We start from the raw sequence: 14,503 nt of genomic DNA, 5'->3' as shown, positions 1-14,503 counted from the left end.
TGCAGCAAAGTAAAAGCCATGCCTTTTTCATGTTGTGGAGCACGAAAAAATTGAGTAAAATAATTTTTCCAGGGTGTAACATTAAATTTCGTGTCTTGATTAGTTTTGAACCACCTCTTACATGGAAGTAATACATTTAGAGGCAAAATGTTAAAAAATTTCATGTTTTCTTGTAAAAAAGGCGTAAGAACTACAATTCAAAATGAGAGGAATTTGTTGCTACTCAGTATCATATCAAGAGGCACTGGGAATGTTTTTCTCCATGTCATGATGACCCCATGATGTCACAAAACACTGACTGTATCCCTGTGTCTATAGTTAAATGAGAAGATTTCCAGCATTGACTCAATAATACCTTACCATATCTTGTTGGGAAAAATTGTCCATTTTACCCATTTCACATTTTCCATCTCAGGTACCGGTATACCAAGTTCAACCAGTGAATCCCACCGCCCGTTACAAGATGACATTACAGAGTCTAAAACCCAGTCTCGGATCAAGTGGCAGGACTCTGTAACCGTACACAGCAACAAGACGTACTCGCCAGATAATCCAGCAAAACCAGGAAAATCAATCCTACACCAGGTGAGGGAAAATATTCTGTGATGTGAAAAAGAATAAAAATAGTATTATTATTATTTCCATGGACATCTCTGGAATTAAAATTTATGCTCAGTTTCTTATCTGAGACTAGTAGTAATATTTTGTGATTTATGGTATTAGTAGCAGTCAGTGTAAATGTGGGGTTGGGGGGAGGAGAGAATTATGTAAAAACCTTGCAGAAATTTCTGACATCCCCTACCTCAATGGAGAAAGTTTTAGCCATCCTACCTTCTGTGATTGTGAAAAAATCCTGCTGTGATGTTTACATCGTTGTTCATTGAGTTCATACTTTCTAAACTATACAGAACCTAAAGACCTATGTGTACATGTACTCCATAGTAGATATATCAACAATGGCCCATAATCTTATCTTCTTACTTGAGGTGGCACCCACCTTGGAACTGAAAGTCTTATACTTTTGCTGATTGAACCTTCCTGAAGGAAACTTGATACCATTATCTTCCCTAAGGGTCCACCTTATAAATTTTGATATATGAAAAACAAATTACCCAAAGTTTATCAATTTTTGAAATTCAAAATGGTCACAATAGCCATGTTAATACGCTTTGGGGATAAATAAAATTTTTAATTTTCACAAAAACAAGCAAAAACTTAATTTGCCTCACAAGCTTCTAAATGGTTCATACAAATTAATTTGCATATTCCACTGTGTTTTACTAATAATGATTTCACCAGATTTTAGAACAACAGGAAAACATAATGTACCTGTTTTAAAACACATAAATAATGAAAATTTTACTGAAATTATACAGACATTCATCATATGCTCAATTTCTGAAATATATTGTGTTCACATATACAAAGTACATTTATGAACATTGTTTTAGTCTGCAAATGGCTTGATAATGACTTATTTTGATTGGAGAATACTCACTGGCCTAAAATCTTGCACTATCTTGTAACTCTAGCTACATGTAGTGATGTACACGTCAGTGGTTGCAATACTCATAGGTGAAATTTGGAATTTAAATAGACCCGTACATGTACTCCCTGAAGGGTCGTTGGGTGTGATATTCTTAGCACTGGACGTGCGTACTTATGGAAACTTGAATAAATTGATCAAATTAGATGTATTCCTACAAATGATACCCTTCAGGTACATGCAGTCTGACTCCCAGAAGGCTACTTTCAGTACTTGTATAATCACCGTGCTGTGTTTACCCTGGTTTGATATTTGTTACTGTGGTTTATGTACTGGTATATAAAACGTCACAGGGTGACTGCAAATATGAACTGACTAGATTAATCCACAGGGATTTCTGTGCCATCATTTTGGATGATGTGAGAATTGAAATGAAAAAGTAGCAGCTTGGTATGCAAACACTATAGGAAGCAAAAATGTTCATGGGAAGGTGTCACCGGTATGTTGGTACATTCACGTTTTGACAGAGTACCAGTATAATTACCCTGTGATTAATTTGTTTTTTTTGTAATCAAGTTTCATATTGACATTGCAAGTCATTAAAAGTCGTAAAAAAACAGACTGATGTTAATACCTAGCAATTCTGTTAAGTGACAAAACAGTAAAAATAATTTTGTATTCAGTGAACAGTAGTGTGTCTACCAATTTCATACAAACCTCATCTATAGGTACTAGCTGGGTATTAATTGTCACAAAATTTCCTTTATGACTTTGGTAATACCCCAGAGATTAAACAGGTAAAGGTGATGATGAGGTGACTAGTACATTGTAGTTGTCGATTGTCGCCTTCCAGCAGAGGGTTAAGGTAGAAAGCAGCCTCAAGGACAATTGTGTCAAACTCTCAAATTTTCACAATACTTTTTTAGCCTATGGTACCAGTGTGAAAGTCTTCGGGTAAGTAATGTTTAAACTTCTCTTTGTGAACATTGAATTTTTCCCCATAGAGTTTACACATGGATGGCGGCCATTTTGAATTACAAGTGTTAGTAAGGCCACGTTCAAAAAAAGTGGTGAGGGGGGGCTGGAGGAATTAAGGAGGGGATTCGAAAATTTTTGGGGTAGTCGAGGGGGGGGGGACTTGAAAGTTTTGCTCTGCCTATAGGGGGGACCTGAAAATATTTTGACTCCCAACATTTTGATGTTGTCCAATGGTTCTAATGTTAGTAATAATTAAACAAAATCTAGAACCGTTTTGTTATATTTTATGTCTTTAATCTCGAAAAAGTCTAAAAATGTATGAATGCCATTAAATTTTCGTAGAACAAGTTGGCCTTGTAATGGGGCAGGAGCTACAACTGTTGATAATTTTTCAATATTTCTATGCAATGTATCAAACACAGTTTCTTGGTGTCTCTCTACAGCATGCTGCTGAAAAAGACAATGTTCAGTTTGTCAACAAAGCCGTTTGTCTAAATATTGGTGATAATTGAATGATGCAAATGCACGGTACACGTAGGCTGTGTTGGCAAGATGAATACTGGATAGCTGGGCAAGAACACAAAAGTATAAACTGAACAAAAATATTGTCAAAATAAAAAGTTAATACAACTACTGCCCTGCTACTACATACTGGCAGTGACAGTGATACATGTAGCTCTGACTCTGATGTAGTTTAAGAAGAGTTTCGGTCATAGGACACTCAATCGACAGTGAAACATACATCTACTTGTACACAGGATCCAGCCAGAGAGCAACACATAGAAGACTAGGGAACTAACAGTTACCATGGATTTTTGAATTCTGGCATATGAGAACAATCAAATATTAGAGAAAAAAGATGGGGTCACCATACTTGATCTTATACAAATGTACGATGAAAAGTCCGTTTTTCTAAAATCACTTAAAATCAATATATAAAACCATTCATTTCAAGTTCATGCAGTGAATGAAATTTTCACATCTCATTGTACCAATAACACAAAAGTACAACTTTGAACAGTAAAGACTCTAATTTAAATGGAAAAATGCGTGACTAAATGGAATCTTTTATTTGTTATCAAATTTGCCATTATTACACCCAAAATTTCTGAGATTAAAACATTAATATCATGGAATATTTTAACCTTCCAGTATTGTCAATTTTGTAAAACATTTTATAAGTGGCATCTAAGTAGTCACATTGCCTTCTTGGGTGCACTTTTCACACAACTAAAGGATTTTATTACAGATCCAGAGAGTGTTATCATTTGGGGAGGGGACCATAATCTTGTACGAGATATCAATCTTGACAGATATGGAGGGAATCCAAGTCCTTGGAATGATTCAATGAAAGCATTGGAGGAAATCCTAGAGGCATTTGATTTGATTGACATTTGGAGAGTTTTAAACCCCACAAAAAAAGCCTACACATGGAAACGTTTCACCCTACTCTAGTTCAGAGTAGACTAGATTATTTTCTTATTAATGATAGCTTGCAATCAGTGATAAGTAATGCCACAATTGAGCCCTGTGTTTTCTCGGACCATTCAGCCATTGTGTTGACATTACAAAGGGAAGAAATCCAAAGAGGTCCATCTTACTGGAAATTCAACAATAGCTTGCTGAGAGATACAGACTACATAAAACTAATAGAAGAGAATTTTCCTCAGTGGGTGAATGATCAAGAAATCGTTGACCTGGGAACAAAGTGGGATTGGGTTAAATTTAAAATTAAAGAAATGACTATGAAGTTTAGCAAAAAGAAAGCAAGAGAAAGAAAACAAAAAATCTTTCATCTTGAACAAAAATTGAAAAAGCTGGCAGAAACCTTGGCAACAAACCCCACTGATGATACTACTGATCAATATCAAAGCACACAGGATGACCTCCAGACTGAGTTGGATCATATTATTGAAGGGTGCAAATTAGATCCCAATGTAACTGGTATGAGTATGGGGAAAAAAGTAACAAATACTTCCTAGGGTTGGAGAGGGCACATGGAAAAAATCTGAAATAAATAAGTTGTTTTCCATGGAAGACGATACACCTCTGAACGATATTAAAAGCATAAACAATGAAATGTTGAATTTTTATAAAGAATTATATACATCTAGATCTCAGACTGGTGACCCCACTGCTACTGCAGAAATTGAGGATCTGTTTCTAAACAATCCAAATATTCCAAAACTTTCTCAGAAGAGTCTGATCTTTGTGAAGGTTTGATTACTCTAGATGAAGCATGGATAGCTTTGAAAGAAATGCCCAACAATAAAACGCCAGGCAATGATGGTCTCACGGCAGACTTTTATAGACATTTTTGGCCTCTACTTGGCAATCACTTAGTGAATGCCTTAAATCACAGTTATCAAAAAGGGGAATTCTCTACATCACAAAGACAAGGAGTGATCATACTCTTGGAGAAAAAAGGAAAAGATCGTAGATATATAAAAAATTGGAGGCCAGTGTCATTACTCAATGCAGACTATAAAATTGCTACAAAATGTTTGGCTAAAAGATTACATAAGTGTTACCAAAAATAATTCATGAGACACAGTCTGCATTTGTTAAAAATAGATACATTGGGGATGTGATAAGACTGGTTGAAAGTATTATGACATATACAGATGAGAGGAAACTACCCGGACTTCTACTAACTATAGATTTCGAGAAAGCATTTGATAGTCTGGAATGGAAATTTTTGATAAATTCATTGAAGTCTTTTAATTTTGGAGAAAGTTTCATAAAATGGATAAAATCACTGTACAGAAACATCTCCAGTTGTGTAATGAATAGAGGTACATCCACTGGGTACTTCTCATTGGGCAGAGGTGTCAGACAAGGAGACTGTATTTCTCCGGCTCTCTTTATTCTGAGTTTGGAATTGTTTTTGATTTCAATGCGTAACAATAACAATATTAGAGGTATAAATATAAATAATCAACAGATAAAAAATGCTACATTCGCAGATGACTTGACATGTTTCTTGCATGACATAAAATCTGCAAAACATCTCTTTGGTCTTCTTGAAAAATTCCATAAAGTTTCTGGTCTGAAGATCAACTATGATAAGTCTGAAGCCATGTGGCTAGGTACTATGAAAAAATCGAAGAAAACTCCCCTCCGGGTAAAATGGCCAAAAGGCCCTATAAAAATTGTTGGTGTTTATGTATCACACGACCATGAGATAGCTGGCAAGCTGAATACTGTTGGACCAATAGAAAAACTACAAACTACCTTAAACATGTGGAAAACTAGAGATCTCACCTTACTGGGTAAAATTCAGATAATTAAATCATTAGCCCTGTCCCAATTCAATATATTATGAGTATGACTATGGTGCCTAAAAACAAACTAAAAGAAATTAACAAAATGTTATTTCAATTTCTATGGAAAGGTCCAGATAAGGTTGCCAGGTACACAATGGTAGGAAATGTAGAAAATGGAGGACTAAGAATGCCAAATATTTTTGCAATGTATAATGCCACAAGAATAGATTGGATCAGAAGATATTTTAATGAACAAAATAACCACCCATGGAAACTATTTTTTACTAGTTTACTAAAACCAGTTGGAGGTTTAAAGTTATTACCGAAATGTAATTTTAAAGTAGAATTACTGCCATTGAAATCAGTGGTTTCTTTTACAGTATGTTGAAAACATGGGAAGAGGTAAATTTGAAAAAACCACACTGTGAAATATTTGAATCCAAGAAAAACTATTTTATGGAACAATAAGGACATTTGATTGGAAAACGTTCTATTTTTTACCAGGATTTTGTAGATGCAGGATTCCTATATTTAGAACAATTGTACAACGAAAATGGCCAAAGCGGGACTGGGATTCTGTACAAAATAATGGTATCCCTCAATCATCCTTTTGAAATGGTTTGGACTAAAAAGTGTTATCCCAGCCAACATACAAGTGAATCAGCAAAGTACAGCTGATGATGAAGATGAAGTAAAAATTGTATCGAAACACAGGTCAATCAGTGTGGAACTGTGTAATATAAAGTAATCACACAGCTGATTAATGACATTAATTTTATACCACCAAAATCAGAACTGTATTTTGAACATGAATTTAAAATCAATGTTACTAACTGGAACGAAATTTATCATCTTCCATTTAAGGTAACTATCGACTGTAAGTTGAGAGAATTTCAGTTTAAAATTTTACACAATATCCTGTATACGAATGCTAGACTGAGTAAAATGAACATACCCACAGTTGATAATGCTCTTTGTTCTTTCTGCAAGAACAAAGAAGAAACTTTACTCCATATTTTACATGATTGTCAACATGTGCAACTATTTTGGGAAGCACTTTTCATGTTATGGGGACAAAAATTAAAATTGAGGGTAAGACCAAAAATATGGCAGATCATACTAGGTGATCCCAAACTTTCTAGTATTGTGAATTTCCTACTGCTTATTGGTAAAAGGTACATTTATATTTGTCGTTGTAAAAAGACCTTGCCTAACTTTACAGCATACAAAAGATTTGTGAACTCTATACAAAAAACTGAGTATCACATTGCCTTGAGAAAAGATAAAATTTTTGCCCATAATAAAAAGTGGAGAATTTACAGTACTAATATCCACCAAGACCCTAGCACAACAGACATACACAATAATGATGTATGATCACTACTTTATTGATTTCTGTAATGTCTTTTTTTTTCTCAGATTTAATGAGACATGTATTTGAAAATTTTTGATAACTCCAATAAAAACGTTAAAAAAAAAAAAAAAAAAAAAAGTGGCATCTAAGTTGTATATGTCTTGTACTTGGAAAAAAAAATTCGGTAGGTCACTGCGCTCATTTTTTCACAATTTGGTTAAACGTAGCTAGGAATACACAATTTTCATACTCTCTCATGATTGTCATTTTGTGTGCTTTTCAGCTGGTGCCATTGACCTGGCCAGAGTTGGATAAACTCAAGTCGGCTTAGACTGAGAAATCCAAAAAGTCCACTAATGCACTTAAAAATGAATCAATTTAAGAACTTGCCTTAGGTATATGGCTCTACAACCTGCTGATAAAAGGTAGTGTTGAACATCTGCGTGCAGAACGACACATTACATGTTTTTTTTTACTCTGCGTGCATTCCTAATAAATAAGCGGCTATATGGTAATTTGGGGGGGGGGGGACTTGAAAATTTTTGAGGGTATTGAGGGGGGGGATCTGAAAAAAAATAAGATTTCAATCGCGATTCCTCCAGCCCCCCCCCCTCACCATTTTTTTTTGAACGCGGCCTAAATGTATATCATGCTGATGTAACATCCACCATATTATATTTGACAAAATTTTACAAAATTTTTAAATAATCACTAGGTTTGAAAAGGACCAGTACTATGACTTGACAATTTCTTCAGTACTTTTTTGTCACAGAGGAATTTTGGTCGTTTGTGTCAACTGTCATTTCTTGGACTGTTTCCCAAAGTTTGAGCGTCCAGCTTTTGATTTGTCAAGACAGCTTGTTGTTTTTGTGTTATATACACTTCCAGTGTTCTCCCCAGAGCTATTATAGAGTGTGGCCGCCACTCTATAATTTTTGGTAAACAATAGAAACTCATTACCATAACAATTACATTTATTGTTATGCAAATTAGCCGCCACTCTATCAGAAAATCCTGGGGAGATCACTGACTTCTGTTTGATTTTAGAGTTTTGATCTCAGTAGCAGTCCATCAATGGCTCTGACCTCAAATGACATCATTTTTTCTCTCATAAATATGCATAAATCAATATTTTTCTGTATTTTCTGCATAAATAATGGAAACAAAAACAGCTGGTGTTACAGTAGCTACTAAAAGTCACACTTATTCGTATGAATTTATGGCTGAAACTACAAGCTGCAATAACAGCCACGCATACAACAACAAAATTTGTCCAAATTTTAGGAAGCATTGTCCGATGTCGAGTACATGCAGCTATATATAGTAACAAACCTGAAATCGCGATCAACACTATACTGACAAGACTGTAATTATTCACATTACGTGTACAGATGTTGTTTGCAAGATGAATATTGGATACTGCATCGCATAATACTCCAGAGGGTAGACTGAAAAACTATTGATGGTAAATGGAACAAAAAATACTGAATAGAGAATTGTCAAAAGTCACGCCTATTACCTCCCCTGTAGTAAAGTTAAACCAGTCAGTTTCAACACATAGCATTGCTACAATGTCGAAAAGTTGCATTCATTGTACAGTAATACAGTTGCGCCTGAAGATAGAAAGATTAATGTTTAATAATTCAGAATTACCAAATTGAAATGTGCAGCCACAGACCAACATGTTAGTATTCCTTTGAGACTTGCGTGTTACTTTCGCCAGGCACTCCCGACTACACTCTCAGAGTCAGCAAATTCTTTTTGCCCTGAAATCCCCCCGAGACTTTTCCAGAGATTTCCATAACCCGGCTTATACATGATGTCTCCATCATGCTGCCACTGCGTCTACAAATCACAATATCAAGTGTGTCTCTGCAGACGTCCAACTCTTCATTATTTACGCTGTCAAGCTGGTGTTTATGCCATCCCTGGAGACACTGGCTTATAAGCAGTAATACTATATTTTTCACTGGTGATAAATCAGATGATTTTCATTGAAACTTTTATAAGTTGTACATGTTGTGATACAAATCGACAGTCCAAATTTAAAATTTACTACGTTTTGTAACACAGCTGTATCAGAGAAGTTCATAGTCTGCCCTGTTTGACATTTCAAGTGGCAACAAGATGCTGGCGTCAAGAAAATGTGTAAAATGATAGTTTAATACCAGGGAGCAGCTGTCTGTTATGAAAGTTACAGAGTTATATTGATTTTTCCATCCTCAGTTCAGTGTAATGGAACGTTTCACATTGCATACGAAGTGTGACTGCATGACTTCAAATGTGTCGATGGAAGGTTGCAGCACTATTTCAGAACGAAAATTAATATTTGAGATTCTGCTTTTAGGTAACCTGTAGCAATGTTGCTTATGCATGCACACTGCAATTTGTCACCTTTAAAGTTGTTATACGTTAAAAAGAATTCGGTCATCTATTGGTACCTCACATGAGTAAGTTCTGTCTGTTGCTTCTCCGCTAGGTGACTGATACTGTAAGTTGTGGGTTCAAACTTGATTGAAAACACCGTATTTCCCAAAATGGCGTCCTGTCAGCGACGCTTCACATTTACACTATAAACACTGTTTGATGAGGATATTTTCAGTTATTTTGCTTTGTCAGTGATGTTTAAATTATAATTTTTCCCTCCACTTTCACATCTTCTGAGATTGCTCAAGAACATACCATGGAAATCTATTTATTTAGATCTTGTTTGATTTTTTAAAACCATGAGCATGTCAAAGCCATCCTTCACAGCCGATGGTATCTACGGTAACATTTTCTTGTTCAGTAGTTCATTTTTCATTGTCAATTTTTGAAGACAGTATGGAATCTTTTCTGTCACAAAACATTTTAATCAAATTAAGGTCACTCTTGGGAATGATTTTTCTAAGATAAAGCAATTATCCCAGTAAACTATAAAGAAAAACACTCTCTGATTTATGTAGGAAAGTGCCACTCACGCCTCTGTCCTTGACGATGCACAAACAAGGTGTGCAAGTGACAAATTAAACATCTCTTTCAGTGGCTGCCATATGCAATTCTATCTATTCGATTTTAGGGAGCGTTCACTTATTATGGCAAGGATGGGGCGGCAAATTCTTCCTGTGCATCAGTCAAAATAAGTGAACCCCCCTACCCATTGCACCAAAAAATTGATAACCCCCTGTTAAGATGACAAAAATTTCAGGGGAAACCTCCCCCCATTGCTTGAGAACAGCTGCACACACAAACAGCTCTCAACGGGTGGGGAGGGGCAATGGAATCCTAAAAAAGATTCGAATGACCCCCCTTACAAACTCACAATGTGTTAATCTATGATTGTGTTATTGGATAAAAGTGACGTACAGGGATGTCAGCCGCCTTTCACACAGAGAAATTTCTTGTAACACAACGATGGATTTTGCTGAATCTTATTACGAATCTGAATCCATTTTCGATAAAGCCGTTACATTTAGAGATATAATTAATATCCCTGTATTTCCTTTTGTACCCAGTACTTTCAAGTCATGTTTTACTCTTGTGCTTGTAAAACTTAGCTTCTCACATTGTCAGGTCAACAATTTGGAAAAATTTAAAACACTTGCAGAGATATTCCTTGTGTAGGACTTCTACATCAATCCATCTTTATCATAAACCAACACTCAAACTTCATATAACCACATTGCAACCATTGATCACACACCCAACTATGTCTCAAATTTAGCTGACTAATTCCATTCATACATCAGACATCAACTGAACATTCACATCAATACAATGTTTCTCGATCATTTACTGGACATCTGTTGACCAATACCACTTCACCATCATTTCTGTCAATGGTTTCCAAATACATCAACCAAGTGGGACTATGTCATTGACAATGACATGGTATCATTGATTTCAAAAGGAAATGGCTTCAACTTTCCTTTCGGAAAGTTTAAGCAAATGTTTAAGTACTTCCATTTTGAGGCGCATACTACCTTTAAGAGATATGTGAGTGGCAACTACTGCAGATAACTCAAATAGTGCAGATTGTAATGTTTGTTAATAAATTTAGCAATGCTGATACGATTACTGTTGATGATTACAAATTTTGTAATAGTGGATCTGCACGTATTGTTGTTTGTGGTCGTATCCTTTGGCATTAATGTGTGATATCAAAGTACAATTTTTACGACTCCTGCAAGATTAATTTCTTTAAATTCTTATTAAACTTTTCTGACAAATATTTATTGTTGCTTAATAATGATGGAAGTCTAATGTCATAATATGGTACTGTATACATACAGATGTGTGTACTGTGAAAAAATTTAGCTCTATGATAATACAATTGTACATGTGGAAAGACCTTATGAATCCTGTATGATATGTACATGTAAAGTGACATGACTGAAATGTGGCAGAGTGTGTTGGAATAGGACATCAGAGACATTGCAGAAATGGTACTCACAATTCATTGCAGTTAGTGCTGTCATTATGGACAACTGTGCTTTGTCTATTGTGTGTATGACATCATTAAATTGTGGTGATACACTATTCTGTAATGATTCCAGGATATGTCCGTCTCCCTATCTGTATATTTTTTTTAATAATAATAATCTGTCCATCATCCAAAGGGTGTTAGCTCAATTACAGGATGAGGTAGCCATAACCCACTACCCCAATGAAGTACTGAGGAGTGAAGTGCCTTGCTCAGGGGCACAACACCGTGCTAGAGTCTTGAACTCACCGTCCTCCGACAATGAGTCCATTACTCTGGACCTACCGGGTCTCAAACTCACCATCCTCCGATATTGAGTCTGTTACCCTAACCACTGGTCCACGGTGCCTCTATCTGTCGTAGCAATACAAGTGTGACATGGTGGAGTGCTAGTAGCAAAAAAATAACTACAAGATTCATGGAGAAGTTCAACTCCTTATTGCCGTTTTAGTCACTCTGTTCAAAGTCCCTCCACTCAAGAGGGCATTACGGGAAGGCTCCATTAACTTAGGAATATACCCTACTTCCCTAGAGGATCAATTTCACAGACCTGCCTTTCCTACAATGGCACTACAATAGCACCAGCTGGATTAGATAAACATAACAATGGAACATTCACACCTTGGGATTAAAAGTCTTCTGTTTGTCACCCGAGTTGCTCAGGCAAGGACTCGGGTTTCAGGTACCATGCAAGTTATGCAGTCGTCCCCTAATGGACTGTGCTTGATTTATTTTTGATGCACTTTCAACTTTGAACAATTCGTATCAACTAAACCTGAAAAGCTAAATCTTAATTCACTTAGATGTCATATTGCTCTTATAATCCCTTAAAGGGCCAGTTATGTTAACTTTTGATGATTTTTTCTTTCATTATTTTTATCTTATATATTAATTGCAAGTTCTTATTCTACTCCCCAAAGAATGTTGAAACACCCACTATTTAGCTTGTTAACTTACTGGTAGTGTCTATAGTTATTGTTTACATTTGACTTCTAGTTTGAACCAGAAGTCACTTTTCAACAATAACAGTGCAGTTTATACACATTGGGTCTGAGTTTACAAGCTGAATAATGTGTATACCAACATGCTTTTGGGAGTAGAACAAGAAATTATAGTTCACATTCAAAACAAAATTGATGAAAATATTATCAAAAGTTAGCATTACTGGCCCTTTAAGGACATGTAATGTAGCAGACATGTAGTATGGACATGATCACCAACACTAAAACAACGTGGGTGTCTGGCCCTAGAGCTTGTAATATTTCAAGATCAAATGACATTGTATCTGGGACAAGGGCGTGAAAAGAAATTAGCTACTTTGTCACAGTTAACAAATTAATTCCCTGAAATGAACGCTTAGTGTTCACATACATGACAGGTGTCTGGTTTTAAGTTTTATTACCTTGTTAACGCAAAGCAAACAGCTCATAAAACAATCACCATGCTCATTCTGTTTTCCAATTCACCACAGAAGAAATTGATTCTATGAGCCATGCCTTGGAGACATTGAACTGAGACAAACAAGTGATGTTTGTTGTCTTTCTGTAGGAATAAATTGTCCCGAATCAGAAATTAAATCAGAAATCTGTTGTTCAAGAATTGGATAAATAAAATGTTATGTGACTCAATATGCGACCACTGTAAACAATGAAAGAATGTATTCCCTATCTTGAAAATTTGTAAGGTGTGATGTAGTTCAGTAGCTTTAGGCATTTTTAATTCAATATTATATATTAGTATTATATGTACAATTTACAGCAATTTAGTCGCAAATGTTTTCAACATTTTTGTGAAATTCTTGTTAAATCATTTGATGTTCAGTCTTTGCATAAAGTTTGTCCACCTATGTTGGTGAAATACCTGGGTCAAGTGAGGTAAAAAATACCAGTTGTGTTTGCATATCCAAGTACAGGAAAGAGTACAGTTAATACATGTACCACGATTCCCAGTCATTTTACCTCTGAGTGCAGTCCATGTGTGGAGGGACTCTGAGTGCAGTCCATGTGTGGAGGGACTCTGAGTGCAGTCCATGTGTGGAGGGACTCTGAGTGCAGTCCATGTGTGGAGGGACTCTGCTCTGAGTCAGTTTCTCTCAGTACATGTAGGCAATTACTCCAGGAGATCGCAAAACTGCTTGACAGAACACCCAACTTATTTACTTTTCTGCTTTGTAGCATCACAAAAAATGCTGTATGCTGTCTCTATCTTAGAATGCGCCATAAAAGATGTTATTAATAAGTTACGATATCACAATCTTTAGATCTTTGTCCAAGGCTTCACAAGAAGTAATACATATACATTAGAAGTAATGTCTTGAGTTGATGTGCTGTATGTTAGAACTTAGGTTTGATTTGAAAAATGTGAAATTTAAGGAAGAATGCACCCTGGGGACAAATGAAAATTTAATTTTTGCTGGTAGAGTTGACACAGGGATGACGGCCATTTTGAATTGCAATTGTTGGGAAATATTGGGTAATTCATTTCCATAACACTAAACTTTGCATGGTGACCCCTATTTTTATTTCTTATTTTGAAAAAGGATACAGTAGTTGAAAGTTATTCTTGGGAAAGTTTTAGCAAAAGTTAAATCTTAAAATTTCAATGTGCAGTATTGCCTTAAGTCAAGTGTTTATTGGTTTGTATATCATTTCCATAATGTCTTACATACTGGCAGGTATCAGCAAAAACTCTTTGACAAAATAAAGTTCCCGTGTTACTTAGAATATACCATGAAGAATGGAAAGGTTCAAATTTTTGCTCTCACAGGTACATGTATGTACTTTCCTCAAAAACTATGTAAATCAGGAATCATTTAATATGCAAAATGTTTTTGATTGAGGATGCAAATTATCTCAGAGTCATATTTGCAACTCAAAATGGCCTCCATTCATTGTTATTTACTCTGTGGGAAAAATTGAACTTTTGATAATCAAAAAAGCCCCAGATGACTAAAATGT

At 35.6% G+C, this 14,503-nt stretch overlaps 1 protein-coding gene across 1 annotated transcript in view; it reads left to right on the top strand.

Moving 5' to 3' along the window:
- Positions 1–14,503, top strand: part of LOC139141110 (uncharacterized) — a 43,646-nt gene that overhangs the window by 20,623 nt on the left and 8,520 nt on the right. The window contains exon 5 of the mRNA XM_070710693.1: positions 416–585. Coding sequence (XP_070566794.1) covers positions 416–585 — 170 coding nt within the window. The remainder of the gene's footprint in view (positions 1–415; positions 586–14,503) is intronic.

Source organism: Ptychodera flava, chromosome 9 (assembly GCF_041260155.1).
Source record: "Ptychodera flava strain L36383 chromosome 9, AS_Pfla_20210202, whole genome shotgun sequence".
NCBI classification, from domain to species: domain Eukaryota; kingdom Metazoa; phylum Hemichordata; class Enteropneusta; family Ptychoderidae; genus Ptychodera; species Ptychodera flava.
Note: the sequence above shows the minus strand (reverse complement) of the source record. Positions and strands in the feature narration are given on the sequence as shown.